Consider the following 15,153-nt stretch of genomic DNA (forward strand, 5'->3'; position numbering starts at 1 on the left):
AGGGAAGGAGCCTTCCTCTTCGGAGCTCCTCTGTCGATAAGAAAACTGGGTCATGACAGCAGTGGTCGCTTCATGGTTACTGGAACGGTCTGCGGGTGTCTCTGGTCGTCTTAAGCTTCGCATCTTCTGTGCCAGTGGTCGACTTCCTTCTGCATCAGGAACCTTTTTATTTGGATTTCCCATTCACTCCTCTGCAAACTCTCCCTGCAGTTTACAGAAAGGGGCCGGTGGCTGTCCAAACAGGACAGCCAGCCTCTCCCAGTGGGAACTGGTTCCATTCAGGCACTCAAGCAGACAAAGGACAGGGGAGTGTTAAACTCCTCCCCTGCTTCCTGCCCTCAGACACACTGGAGCCTAGATGGGGGACACCCAAGGGTTCCTGCCAAAGGCAAAACTTCAATTCAGAAATCCCCCCTCCCAGAGTGGTAGAAGGGCTAACAAAGGACAACCACACAAGAAAAGTCTGTGGTAGAAAGTAGCACAACAGTTGATAGACCACATCCACTGCCACCGGCCATAACTAAAGCTTTGTCACTGTGACTAAAAAGTCACATTAGCAGAGAGAAGGGGGATACTGGGTATTCCCTTAGCACTCCACTGACGTTTTTGGAGTCGGCTAGTTTTTGGATGGCTACAATGTAGTTGGCGAAAAATGCAAGAATATAAAGGGAGAACCCAAACGGCCCCCAGCAACACTACACATAATGTGCTGCAAAAGTGTAGCACAGATCCACTTTTGGGACATGGAAAAAAGCAGACTCAATAAAAATCAAGTAAGACATAAATAACAATGTTTCCATAGATGGAGCACTAAGAATGAATGAGGGGGGAAAAGGCTTCCCTCCTTCAGGAGAACAAGGAAAAAGGTCCAGAAGTCCAGCAAAAAGTGCTGGGGATCTCACTAGGAAGAGGGGGATGAAGCATAAAACTGAAATCTCCCTAACCGGCATCACGCTTTCCCGTGCAAGTGCATGACCTTTATATGGATTTTCCTGACCTAAGAAGGCCAAATAATCTGGTCGAAGAATAAACAAAAAGCTTGTGGCACACCCATTTTAGGGCATTATTAGACCTATGCGCTAAACTGGAATGTGCACACTAGACAACGCACAGAAAATGTACAAATGTAATTGCTGCCACCAGCTTGTCTTTATGCACATATTAAAAGTAAGCAAAAATACCATGTGTAAAAGACTAGGGTGATAAAGTATCCACATTGTACTGGATTGTAAGATGCTTTGAGCACTGTTAAATAGTTACCAAAAAGCTATGAAACTTACTTTTTCAGTACTGAGTCTGACAGACTGATAATTTTCCCTCTGACGAAATGAGCAAATCGCCAGAGGAGTGAATCTGAACTATAAAAAGTTGGGACAGGTTCAAAAGCAAAACGTTTAGGGATCCATAGAATATGGAGGAGATAGTTGTCAAAAGAGAAATATTTCCTAAGGGGAATGCAAGCCTAGTCTTAAAATGAATTGGTTCTTTTTTCTGTTCAGAAATTAAAGAATGTTATTGGGGGGGGAGTGAGGGGGAGCAGGAGAGGAGGTGGCACATAGAATTTAAAATCTTGAATGATTAATTCATAATTGTGAAGTGACATTTTGTGTTGGCGTATCATTGTGGTGGCTACCAACCACTGAGAAACTGATGTTTTAAGTTTGCCAGTATCATCGAATACTACTTGAACAACTTGTCACAAGCCCTGGTTCTACTGTTTGCAATGGGGTCAGATGCCCAATGTTTTACATTTGCCACGTGTAGTGACCTCTGGTATACTGCACGTGCTCTACATAGAAATCTATGCTTACAAAGTTGTGAACACACATGTTGTATAACTTTAAACCTATTTGTTTTGTGTGTGGAGCTGTAGTGATGGTACAAGTATACTACTTATTGTTTTCTTCCAAGCGACTGGTGCAAATTCCCTTTCTCTTTCAGAGCTGCCGTGTGTGCCACGTTTGTGGTTTTTGGCCAGGGCAGATGGATGCTGCCTACCAGTGGTTTGAGAATTACTCCTTGTGTGAGAAATGCCAACAGCAGCGCAGCTGGGATGTGGAGAGTGATAGGTCAGGAAATTCAATGCAGCGGTGTCCAAGGTGCCAGAAGTAAGTGTTACACTGGGACAAAATGTGACTGTGGGAAGGATTGCATCTAGTGATGAAGGCATTGGCCCAAGTTTGCTGTGCTAATTTTGAGATGTAGTTGGGTCCCCGTTTAGAAAAATATGTACTGTTTAAAGAGCCTAGCTTCAATGTAAAACCTAAGGTTTACAGCATCCATCTGTATATGTAACTTTTATTGCCGAAGGTGGTTAAAGATTAGTGATTGCATGTGGCCTTGTTAGGGTTACATAATGTTATGAAAGCATGATCAAGGTTTGTGTTGTGTGGGATGCTTGTTCTTTGTCGTCTGGATAGCAAGCAGAAATTCCACTCAGTTCCATGTTCTGAGATCTGACTGCATATTTGCTTTTTGAGGTAGACTTGCTCTTTCCATGTGATAATTCTTTGTGACATCTGTCCTGCCCACCCCTTTCTAGAAGCAAGTTTACAGACTCATTTTCTGACATTTTCATACACCCCGTCCTTGATGTTCACTTGAGTGAAGTATCTTTGCTGTTAACTTTTTTTTTATTTCTTCAAATATTTCCATTCATCTCAGATTTATACACACTGTGTGCCACGACAGCCCAGGTCCGTTTCCAGTTGAGTACTTTTGTACCACTTGTAAGACTCAGAGTTCAGCCAGAAGCCCACTACAACCCCAGGAACATTTGGAACAAAAAGCTAAACCACTAGGTGAGTATTCCACTCTGCTGGGTATTAAGTACATGCTCTCTGAAGGCAACGAGGGAGGCTCCGCAAAAATGTTCTTAGCCTGAAGAGAATTGGTATTTTACAGAGCTCTGCAACCTTTGGCTCTCAAAATTTCTGTACTACTGTGATCATTCACCTTTGGCTATCCTGGCAAGGGCTAATGGGTGTTGTGGTCCAAAACATCCAGAGAGCTAAGGTTAGCAGAAACCTAGTATAGATATGTGAGGCACATGCAGTGCAGAGGCCACCTTGATGTCCTGAAGTATTGATCGTTTGCATAGAGCGGTAGGTGTAATATGGATGGCCTGGGTAGCAACAATAACACTGGTTTGATCCTCTATTTGGCATAGAAGCAAGGATTTGTTTAATGCTCATCTTGGTTGTCAGTGCCTCATAGAATGATTAAAACGAAATGTTCCCAGAACCATTATTGTTATAGGAAGTGGGGATAATTGAGACTGGACTATCTTTTACACCCTATTTCCATACATTTTTTTTTTTTGGAATGTTCTAGTAGTGCAAACCCTCCTACCCATTCTGAATGGGGGGAAAGCACAAACCACCTGCAAAGTTCTAGGTCAATCAGATCTGGTTTTCCTTTTTCCTGGTGAAAATCCACTATAATAAGATGTGGGGGAGGGGGTGGAGGAATGGTCAATATGGTAAAACTGTATTCTTGGCAATAAATACAAGTAGGCATGCCAAACGGGATTATGCTCAGTAAACCTAATCCTTCATAATCTTTTAAAATGTACCCGCTACTGCTGATTTAGTTGAATTTAGCATTACTGGCAGCTCAGGACAAATGTTGCTTTATTTGCCATTGATGGAACAGATGTGCTCAACTCTGGCCTGGTGGACAGATGTATTGAAGGCCAACTTGTATTGTGACAGTGACAACTCTGGGAGCTGTACCCAAACCAGTTCAAGGTAGCAAGGCAAGTGGTCTGAGATCTAGGCTAAGTCTCAAGAGTGGTAATCTTGTAATGGGTCCACAATGAGCACAGAGTGAAGTAGTCAAGGAACACACTTAGGCAAACGGGTATACAAATTCTTCTTTACTTGTGGCCAAATAAAACAGTGAAAAATGATTACCCTCAGGTAATATTGTCACTCAATACTAAAATTGTGATGCGTATACACTAGAGTAGGGCAAAATACATATCAAATCCCTGAAAAAGTTGTTACAGATAAGTATTGGCACTACTAGTCCACAGAGATTCAATCCTAACTTCAGAAGTCCATCCCTAAGATGTATGGGGCCTTGTGTCCAAAGGTTCAGCAAAGTGCCATACAGTTTTGTGAAGCTGGAAATAATGAAGGTAGGGTCTCTGGGGTCCAGTGAACAGTTCAAAGTGCCAGGGGACGAGTTAACCTAGGTAACAAACGTGTTCCCAACTTTTGGAGGGCTTGTCTGAACAAGCAATGGAAGATCCAATGTAATCTAAAAGTTACCAAATTTTTAAAAGGGACTAAAGGGGTTCAGGTAAGCATTGCTACAACTCACCCCCCCGTACTCTGATTCTTAGCAGGGCTAGGCAGGTCGATTGAAGGTGGTCCAAGATCGCTTTTTCCTGCTGTCAGCCCCAGCCTTTGATTCCCAGGAGTTGCATGTTCATGCAGCTCTCTGGTCAGTGTCCGATGCTGGTGCAAGGTCTCCCAGTTGAAGAAGGCAGCAGAACTCTATTTCAAATATCTATTTAGGGCTCCTCTCAGGACAGGAATTGACGAGGTAAGTAGTTTTGCATGACTGCTACCGATGCACAGCGACACAAAGGGATTCACTTGCCGCAGTCAGACTTTCCCTCCTATCTCGGGGTCCCCTTGATGCTAGGACCGTGAAATGTTGCAGAGGCAAGTCTTGCACAAGCTGAGGATCCCCCAAGTTCCAGGCCTCAACTCGGAATGGCAACATCTGCAGCACGGTAGCTCAAACTCAGAACTGGTCAGCTACATGGTGGCCCTGGTGCACTTACGAAGGCTCTTCATAGGACTTCGAGCTGACGTCGGGAATGGATGTTTCCTTCACTCCAAGGGTTGCAGCTCCTTTGCAGGAATGCTGCAGATCTTCCACAGGACCGAGCTCTACCAGGGCAGCAGCAGAAGCTGATCACCAGCCGCCTTTCTGATGGGTCCACGGTCTGCTCGCAAGTCTTATAGCTGGATAGGAGTCTTGGCTTCTTCAGTTTCTTCCAGGATCTCTCTAGAGTAGGTGCACGGGGTGGGGGGTCGGTCCTCTCCTTGTCCTTAAAGCCAGGTAGAGCAGCAGCTCCCACTAGCCAATGACAGATCATAGAAATGTAAGGAAAGGTGCAGCAAAGAGGAATCTTTCGTAACAGCCATAATATGGTCTTTGGCCATATGGTGTTGGACTGTCTACCAGGAATTTGTGTAGATTGAAGTTTGCCTCTGGCTTCACAAAAACTTGGGTAATCTTTTTTTTATACAGCAAAGCAACATTAAGGTTACATTTTACAGATGCAAGTTAAGGCAGTTGCGCGGGTGGAAGGGCTATTCCACAAAATAGTTACTAGCAATCTTAGATCATCTGTTTCCACATTGTCTATTTTGTTCATGCTGAATTGTTATCTTGCAAGGTTAAAGGTTGATTAAAGCAGATTTCTTTATTAGCAGGAATGGATGAGTAAATATTTTGATCACACCCCTGATATCTGCAAGTTGTGAATCGTGTTGGTGAGCTAAGATGATCAATGCTTGTTCTTGATGAGACCAATACCCGAGTAGCAGTGGTGAGGTCTGAGCTCTAGCTATATTTTCTATTGAAATAACGATTGGGATATTTCTCACAAAATTGGAGACTTAAAGGTTTTCCTTCAAATGCTAATAATGTAGGCGATGTATTTCAGTCACTAGTGCACAGTAAGTTTCATGCCTTGCTTCAACTGCAGACAATCCAGTGAATGAACCTGATTCTCATCAAGAAGTTGCAGCTGAAGGAAGAACACCACCAAATGAACCAATTCAAGAAGCACCTTCGGCAAGCCCTGTAACAGGTAAGGTGGACCTTCATCTTTCCTCTTAAGAGGAAGGTCTATATGTTGCCTTTTAGTTGATCCTATCTGTGGGCTACCCAATATGCCTGATGTTGAGTGTTGTGGTAACCTTGCCAAGACTAAGAAAACTGATACTCAAGCTTTCGGTGGCTCTCCTTTGGTAGCTGTAAACAAGCAGTCGGTCAATTCAAGAGGAGTGGGATGGGCATGAATATTGGATAAGAATTAGTTTGAATCAAGAGTTCTTTATGAAAATAACTTTGTGCAGGTTACCATTAAGAAATGCAGATTAAGGACATTTCTTGTATCCACAACTATTTGATAGGGTCACTTGCAAAGTCAAAGGGCAAGTTGGACAGGCTGCACCAAGGGCCCAGGAGTTGTGACATCCTGAGGATTTGAGAATTATCGATGTCGCTATTGGTACCTTTGCCGGCTGTCCTTCGACGTGCCACTGACTGTCAGCACTGGCCTCAAAGCACCATTCTGCATAGATGGTTGAAGACCCCTGTCACTTCTAGTCTGGCACCAAAGTCCAGAAGGGATTTCGCCCTCATTTCAAACAACTTTGAAGATGACCTAGTTACCTTCAGGTTTCAGCTGATGGCTATCCCTGATCGCCTGAGGAGTTTCGGGCGGAGGAGAATAGATTGGCTGACCGAGCCCTCTATATTGCATGACGCAAGCGGCCCGGATACCTCACCTTGGGTACAATTACCTGGTTGAGATTCTGAAGCTCTCGTGTGGCATACAGAAAGATGGCAAAGGTGTCTGATGCCTTAGGATTGGGTCCCGCAGCAAGGGAAATTGAATGTGATCTTACGGACCTTCTGGACAAAGGAACTAAAGATGAACCCGTCCTTCTTTGCACATTGTTATTTGGGCCAGTAGTCCACAAGGATTTTGCTAGGGAATACAGGCCAGCCTCTGACCTGGAGTTCCTCGCCAGTCACATGCTGTTTGGTGGTGCAGGCAGCTACTTTTGGCAACCGGGCAAATATCTACCCTTCATTACAGCCAGACAGGAACAATAAAAGATATGCTGTCGCCAAAAATGTCTTCATCTGGCAGCATGGCACTTAAGTAGGGCTGTGTCGAATAGCATATTAGTTCTTCTGCTGAATAGTTGCTTTATTTGATCATGTTCCAAACTTGAAAAAACACAATTAAAAAACAAAGCACCATTTTAAATGCATTCTATGCTCTCTTCATTGTAATTAATGCAGCATCTTTATTTAAAGTATAAAAGCCATTAAAAAAGCAGATTTAGCCAAAATGAAGGGACCAAATGTACAGAATGTTTCATATTCAAAACCAATGCCAGTCAAAGTATGAGGCTTCACAAATGCAAAAGGACTAGGTTGCAATGAGCAAAATGGATATTGCAATGTTCAACTGCCTTTGTGAATCAGACACATTTCATTCTCTATACAGTTGCAAAGTTGCTGCGGTCGAGTTTCGAAACTTATTTGCAGATCACATAGAAATGTATAAAATGGTTCATGTCGGCTCATGCAGGACACAAGTCAAGAGGAAATCTGAAATGCGTGAACTCTATCTCACCTATTCACTCAACGCCCTCATAGGCCAAACAAAGGAGAAGACTCTCCCAGAGAGGCTGTTGGTGTTGGGTGAATGGGTAAGCACCCGTTCATGTATTACAATTGATTTTGCACATCAGGTTTAACTATTCATTGCATTAAAAAATGTACAAAAAAATAAAACTGTTCTGGATTATACATAGAAGTTTATGTAACTCTGGTGACCACTAACACAATTAAACAAATTATAGCAGTACTAAAATATTCTTTAACATTAACTTCTTACTTGATCGAAATATAGTCCTATTCTAACCAATATATTTGCTAGAGTTTTCCACCAAATTTGCTGTTGCTTTTGTCAATTTCATCTTTTTACCTGTGCAGTGCTGGTTTTGTGTTGATATTTTTTGGGCAATAAAGAAAGCTACTTGGATGGTTTGTTAAAGCAGTGGCAACCCTGAATTAGTGGCTTGCAGGTCACACACGATTCAGCCTTTCATTCTTCAAAGGGTAATTTCACAAGTATCAAATTTTTACTACAAAGCAATATATATAAAACAGACAGGTGTGCAAACGTACAAGGAAATCTGCCCCATATATTGAACTGCAGCCAACTGTTGACTTTGAGAGAGCTTTGCAAGATCGTCCGGTCTCTGCTCCCTCGTCCAGTTGTGTACTCTTACGTCCCGTCCCCTTTCCTCCATACTGCATGGGCGTTCCTCCTAGGGACGGGAGACAGAAACTTTTTTTAAATTTGGAGGCATGTGGGGCTGTGGCCCTGGGAACATGCGCTCCCCTCACTCCACCCACCGGTGCCACTCCTCAGTCCTTTTTTCCACGTCGACGGGAATGGACCGCTTTCACCAGTGCTTCTGGATTTGGCTTTGGCCTTAATTCCACCCGCTCTTCCCCAGATTCTGTCTATCGTTTTCTTCTAATCTTTAAACAGGTACTCCGTCCTCTGGCGCCATACTACCTCCCCGGCACATGTCAACGTCCTTGGGTCTTCAGCAGGTGTGCAGCCTGCAAGGGGCTCTTGCCCATGTCCGACCTCCCCCACACTCTCTGCTGCCGCTGCCTTTGACCTGAATACGGCTGGGAGGGCTGTACTGTGTGCGAAGCGCTTACGACGCAAGCTCTGAAGAAAAGGTTAGCAAGGTGGAGGGAGCTCTTTGAGAAGTCTCCTCCAGAGGACGTGAAGAACTTCATCAAGCACAAGTCAAGACACAAGGTAGGGCCGCTTTTTGCCATTGCACCCCACAAGGGCGATTCCTTTCCAAGGAAACATCTGAGTGGGAGGGACCGTTCAGGTTCTCCCACCAGCGCAGGTTTCAAGGCTTATTCAGCTACTGGCCACCAGGCTGAGGGGTCGATGGATCCTCCCGCAGGCAGCGCTGAGGGACCACAAGGTTCTTTAACCAGGCTTCCACCTGAGGGCCTACACCCCAACACTGGAAAAACGTCTAAGGGGGCGCCAGTATGCATCACTACCGGCGCTTCAGCCAAGGAGACTACGCTTACCGGGTCTGGTCCTGAGGCACAGGGTAGGCCTCAAAATCCACAGCAAAGATTCCTGGAGGAGGCTGTGCCTGCACCACGACTCGGGCACTTGGTATGCAGCTCGACAAGATGGCCGCCGCGCCAGACACCAAACCCTTTTGGGGAGCAGGTAGGCGATAGTGTCTAGGTGGGACTCGTCTCAACCAGGTACGTTGCCTACAGCTTATCCTTCTACATTGCAAGGCAGGTACCCCCTGTAAACAGGCAGAGTACACACAGGCTCCAGCAGCCAGCCGCGACTCATTCAATATCACCTGCCACTTGACCAACCTGTGAAGTTCCTCACGCTGATTAGATCCCTTCAGATGAGCTGCATCCTTCGGGATGTTATTAGGGGCATGCTTCCACCAGTCCCTCCGCCAGCACCCATAGTCAATGTTAGGCAGAATTGCATGTAGTACCCTGTGGGACCACCAATTACAATTGGTACTACAGGTGTAAGCAAAAACAAACCTTTGGTATAAGTCTGTACTACACAGTTTGTGGTAGCGAGCTGAGTAGCCAGGCTTATCTCAAGAGGTAATGTGAGCAGTACAAGGATGTTACACAGAGGTCTTACAATCACAGTGGTTCAAGTAGACACTTGCACTGAAGGTTTCTTGGTAAAAACAGATTAATTTATTACACAATCATTTAGAAAACATTCACTAGAAGGAGGCAACTTAATATTATACACAAATACACTTCAATATCAAACCAATAAGTTTCTGAGTAAATTAGGCACCCCTGAAATAGGAGCAAAATGGCATTTGTTACTTTCAATTGGAGTAAAAAGGCACAAGTTAATAGAATAGATAACAAATAATTTCTTAGGCAGTGCAAATGTACCTGTATCCATTTCTGAGTAAACCATGATCCGTAATCACTTGTGCTGATGGAACGGTATTGTATCAGCCTTGTCTGGTCCTTTGACACCTTGGCAGTACTGAGATCAGCTGTTAATGTTTGTCAGAAGAGCAAAATGCTCATTTTGAGAAACAAGCGCGTGAAGGGGCTTAACATTTAGGAGAGCCAAAGCACATATCCAAACCCCATTCCTATATTAACTAGACAGGCCCCAAATACACATTCTCATTAGTGAATTGATTTGTCAGAGTTGAACCCATTGCCACTAGCCCAACCAAATTAAAAACTCTATGGAAACATTTTAGAGGAATAGTCGTATGTTTTGCAAACAAGGCAATTTAATCACGTCTACCCGATTTATTTTATTCCTCGTTTAAACAATCATTTTCTGATTGCTCTGAGTATTTAATTGTATTTTTTACATTTCTATAGCGCACATACAGCCCTAGGGCATCTCAGCGCTGTTCCTTGTGGCTAGCTTAGTTACAAAGGAAAACGTATACATGGGAGTCATGTAAACATATCAGAGCAGATGAGTACAATCATGAAATGCATACGTTAAGAACTTTCAGAACATGTGGTGATGGATCACACATTGGTTGGTCTTGGTCAGTATTGGTCAGTGCTTTATGTAAAGAGCAGTGTTTTCACGGCTTTGCATAATGCTAAGAGAGTCTTCTCCTCTCAGGGGTGGTGGTAGGGCGTTCCATTGCAGGGCTGATGAGTATGGGAAGCTTGTGCCTCCAGCTCGGGCTCTCTTGACTATGGGGATTGAGAGCTTGTTTGCAAAGGGTGTTCTGGTCGGTCTTGTGGAGACTCTAGGGTGGATTCTCCAAGAGGTGGGGGGGGATACACTTCTGAGTAAGGACAAGGGCTTTAAAGAGGACTCTTTTTAACTGGGAGCCAGTGCGCCTGTTTTCTGGCGGCTGTGATGTGTTCTTTTCGGGATTCCAATGGCTGCACGCAGAGCGTGATTTTGTATTACTTTTAGTTTAGCCATGTTTTTTAGTGGGGGTGCCTGGAAATAGGGCATTGTAGTAATCTAATCTAGATCATGTAATTGCTCTTGCAATGGAGATGCAATTTTCCTTGGAGAGGAAGGGTCTGGCTGCAGTCATGAGTTTGGGGTGATATGCCGCCGAAGAGGCGATAGCATAGACTTGCCTGGTAATTGTTTGGTTGCAGTCAAGATAGACACCTAGTGTTTTACTGATTTTGCCACAGGGATTCTGATGCAGTCGATCATAAATTGACTTAACCCGAAAGTCAAGGTTCTTGAGTGTTTCCTTGGAACCTACCAAGAGCAGTTCGGTTTTGTCTAAGTTCAGACAGAGCCCATTGGCTGCCATCCATACTTGGATAGTGTTGTAAATGTCGTTGAGTGTCTTGGAATCGGTGTCAGTTTTCTGTCAGCATGAGGAGGATCTGGGTTTCATCTGCATAGTTAGTGTACGAGATACCCCGTGAGTCGAGAATGGGGCCATGTAAAGAAATTATAGAGGGTGGGCAACATGCAGGATCCTTGTGGTACGCCGCATAGAAGCATTGGTTCTATGTGATTTCATCGATGGACTTTTCATCGCAGGGTTTTTTTCAGCTGATTTTTTTTCGAAAAAAAAAGATTTTTTTTTTTGTGGGGCGGGTTACCCCCAAAGCCCCATCCGTTTAATTATTTTCATATTCCCCTAGACACACACCAAATGTATTTAATTTTTAACCCCAAAAAAAATCGATGATTTTTTTTCGAAGAAAAAAAATCACAGCAAAAAACCCAGCGATGAAAAGCCCGTCGATGAAATGACGGTATACCGAATGATGGAAGGTGAGGCTGAGGCCAGGTCAGAGAAAACTTGCATGGTCCTTCCTTGCAGGAAGGAAGAGATCTATGCGGTGGCGTTAGGTGAGAAATTGGCTGTGGCGGATAGGCGGTGGCATAGGACTTTGTGGTTGACAAGATCAAATGCTGCTGATAGATCGAGGAGAGCAGGCTTCCCCGAGTCTCATCATCCATTTGGTTTTTAGGTCCAGTAGGGCAGTCTGTCCCGTGCCCTGGCTGGACACCAGATTGGCGTAACCAGAGAAGTTGGTTCTCAATAAATTGTACCTGTAAATAGTCAGCTTTGTCCAATAGCAGAAAGGGAACCCTGGCAATGGGCCGGTAGTTATTAGGTGCGGAGGGGTCTAAGGTAGGTTTTTTGATGAGGGGGTGGACCCATGCTTCCTTGAGGCAAGAGGACACCTTGCCAGTTGCAAAGGAGGCGTTCACAAATGTTGTAAGAGAATGAGATGGAGGGCTTGCGCAGTCCTTGATTTGTGCAGCTGGGCAGATGTCACCTTTGCAGTTAGATGGCTTAATGGATTTCATGATATTGATCATGTCACATTCTTCAATTTCCTTGGAGGTGACTATTTTGGTTAGAGTGAGCTTGCTGATTATGACTGATTGGCTACCGTCACACCAGGTCTTGTCTTTGGTGAAATTCTGTGGAGTGGGTGTAGGGGTCTCTAAGTCCCAGAAGATAGATATGATCTCTTTGGTATTGCATTGGGCGTCCTGGATCCTGGTTTCAAATGAGATGCTTTTTTGTACTCTTTGACCCTTAGTTTGAAGTCAAGTTTTGCATCATCTGTGTGGGTGGTTTGCCATAAGGATAGGGCTGCATGTTTCTTGGATCGTAGTACAAGGTCGTCTGTGGTAAACCAGGCACTGGTGTGGCTAGTCCGTTTTAGCCTTCCGTGGTTTAAGAGGCGCGATAGCTTCAACCTCAGCTTTGATGGCTATGTCATAGGTGCGCGCTAGGATCTCTGGGTTGGCCGAGAAGGGGGGCCTGAAGGCTGGTCCCGATAGGAATGGGAGAAGTTTTTCTTTTGAGAGTTGCCGACAACTTCTGGAAAGGGCTCGGGGAAGGTGTGGCGCCGAGATATGCTTGTTCCTGGCAGTGGGGATACTAAAGTGAATAACATGGTGGTCCGACCATGGGGTCGGTGAGTTAGCTGTGATATTAATGGGGTAGTTGTGTTGGGCTATCCAGTCTAGGGAGCGGCCTTGAATGTGCGTGGGGTCCAGTAATAGCGTTGGTGAACCCGAGGGTCTCGAGTGCAGCGTTGAGTGATTTGGCTACAGGGTCTTTGGCGTCATTGAGCCCCAGGTTGAGGTCCACCAGTAAGATGGATTCGGTCGATTGTTTGGGTTGTCTGCGAGGAGGTGAGTGAGGGCTGCTTGGCAGTCGCCTACGGGACCTGGTGGTCGGTAGACAAGATATAGAGTGATGTTGCAGTGGTCGGATAGGTTAATTTTGGCAAAGAGGTAGTTGCTGATGTTTGTCTTTATCTGTTTTTCTGATAGAGAGGGATTCTTTCGCTCTTGGAGCTACTCCTCCGCCCATAGTGGGGTGGTTCTGTCTAATTATGGTGTAGCCTGGCGGTAGAGGTAAGGTTGTTGCAGGACCTCAGGCCTCGTGTAGCCATGATTCGGTTATGAGGATATCAAGATCATGGGTAGTGATGAGGTCTAGGGCGTGCACATTAATGGAACGGGCATTGATCAAGGAACACCTTAAATGTGAACACCTTCTCTGCACGGCTTTCCCAAGGCACAAATCATGGGCATAAGAAGTCACACTCTGCACCGTAGCAAACCTGAGCAAACTGGGGATAACATGCCCTTTATCCTGCCCTTAATCTGCTGCTGGCTTCCGCCTGCCGGTAATGTGGATTGTGTAAAGAAGCATGGGGTTGCTTAGCAACTGAGTAGAGCCTCGCTCTCATGTCGTGCTGTGCCAGCCATTTTGGGTCTCGACCTCATAGCATACCTCTGACTGTCTCATACAGAGTCCTCACACCTATCTTTACCTGCTGTCGCACACTGGCCCACTTTGGAACTGGGGAGATTACCCAGCATAAATACCTTTGAGAGGCCTGTTGGGCTTGTTTATTTATAAAGCTCAGTCTGGCCCTAAAGCAGGAGCCCTGTGGAACACCGCAGACAACAGGGACTGGTTCAGCGGCAGCAGAGGGTGCCAAGACCGTCATGGAACTGTTATTTAAAAAGGACTGGATCCAGACATTGGCTTTGTCGGAAAAGTGGGCTGCTAATGATAGGTGATTACATAGGACTTTGTGGTTAACCAAATCGAAGGCGGCAGAGAGGTCTAGTAGAAGTACTGGAGCTAGTTTGCCTTTGTCTTTTAGTTTGTCCATTTGTGTCTTGAGGTCGATCAGGGCTGTCTCCATGCCATGTTTAGGGCGGAAGCCAGATTGTCAGAGTCCTAGTAAATTGTGCTTTTCTAAGTGATTCTGGATCTGCAGATAAACTGCTCGGTCCAAGATTTGTAAGAGGAACGGCACGGTTGTGATGGGTCTAAAATTGGTGGGGATGTTGGGAACTTGGGTGGGTTTTTTGAGAAGGGGCAGGACCCAGGAATCTTTCAGGTTGTTTGGTACTAGGCTGGATGTGAGGGACACGTTTATTAGTGTTGTGACGCATGGTGCCAGGTGTTTAGCTGCCTCATTGATTATAGGAGCAGGACAGATGTATCCCTCACATTTTGATGGTTTCAGGGCAGAGATTATGTCCTCTACCTCTATAATGGAGATGGTTGAGAAATTGAATAGGGCACTGTTAGTTTTACTAGGAGGTGGAATTTGGCCTTCGTCAAGGGTTGGACTAGCTTTCTTGGACTTGATTTTGGATTGTAGCATTGAGATTTTGTCGAGTAGGGCCTTTTGGATGTTGGTGCACCAAGATGCGTCTTTATTGCACATGTCGGGTATGGGAGAAGGGATTAGAGCTCTCAAGATGTTGAAGAGGTCTTTCGTGTTGGATTTAGCTTTGCTAATTCTTTCATTGTAGATATTTTTGTTTTGTTTGGCTAATGGCTAACTTGTAATTGTGTATGTAATCTTGTTGGTGGGTGAGGGGGAATTTTTCCAAACTGATTCAGCGTGTTGCCTGTTCTTCTGAAGCGTTTTTAGTTTGGGGATGAACCATGAGTTAAGGTGAGCATGTGGTTTGGCCTTATATAGTTTAAGGGGTGCGGTGGTATTGATGGCTTTGAGTACATTCGTGTTGTAGAGTTCTACTAGGTCTGTGGGGTCGGTGTTAGCGTGTGTGTAGTCGATGGGCTGGAGTAATGGGAGTAGTTTCTCAACTGTAATGTTTATTTCTCGTGAGTAGGGGTGGTGCATTATTTGTGGACTGAGGTGCGCGATTGTCTTTATTGATGGTGAATGTGATGAGGTGGTGGTCGGTCCATGCGCACGGGGTTAGTATGGTGGTATTGCATTTCAGGTCGGCTAACCAGTCTAAGATCCTGCCTTTGAGAGTAGGTTCTAAGATGCAGTGAGTGAAACCTAGCTCTGAAATGCGGTTGG

At 45.0% G+C, this 15,153-nt stretch overlaps 1 protein-coding gene across 3 annotated transcripts in view; it reads left to right on the plus strand.

Moving 5' to 3' along the window:
- The window catches only part of KMT2D (lysine methyltransferase 2D), a 2,224,302-nt gene that overhangs the window by 423,433 nt on the left and 1,785,716 nt on the right, over positions 1 to 15,153 (plus strand). For all 3 annotated transcript variants that reach the window (XM_069653836.1, XM_069653837.1, XM_069653838.1), the window contains exons 9-11: positions 1,942 to 2,108; positions 2,665 to 2,801; positions 5,729 to 5,833. In XM_069653836.1, the coding sequence (XP_069509937.1) occupies positions 1,942 to 2,108; positions 2,665 to 2,801; positions 5,729 to 5,833 (409 nt within the window). The remainder of the gene's footprint in view (positions 1 to 1,941; positions 2,109 to 2,664; positions 2,802 to 5,728; positions 5,834 to 15,153) is intronic.

Source organism: Ambystoma mexicanum, chromosome 3q (assembly GCF_040938575.1).
Source record: "Ambystoma mexicanum isolate Mex_15411 chromosome 3q, UKY_AmexF1_1, whole genome shotgun sequence".
Taxonomy (NCBI): Eukaryota; Metazoa; Chordata; class Amphibia; order Caudata; family Ambystomatidae; genus Ambystoma; species Ambystoma mexicanum.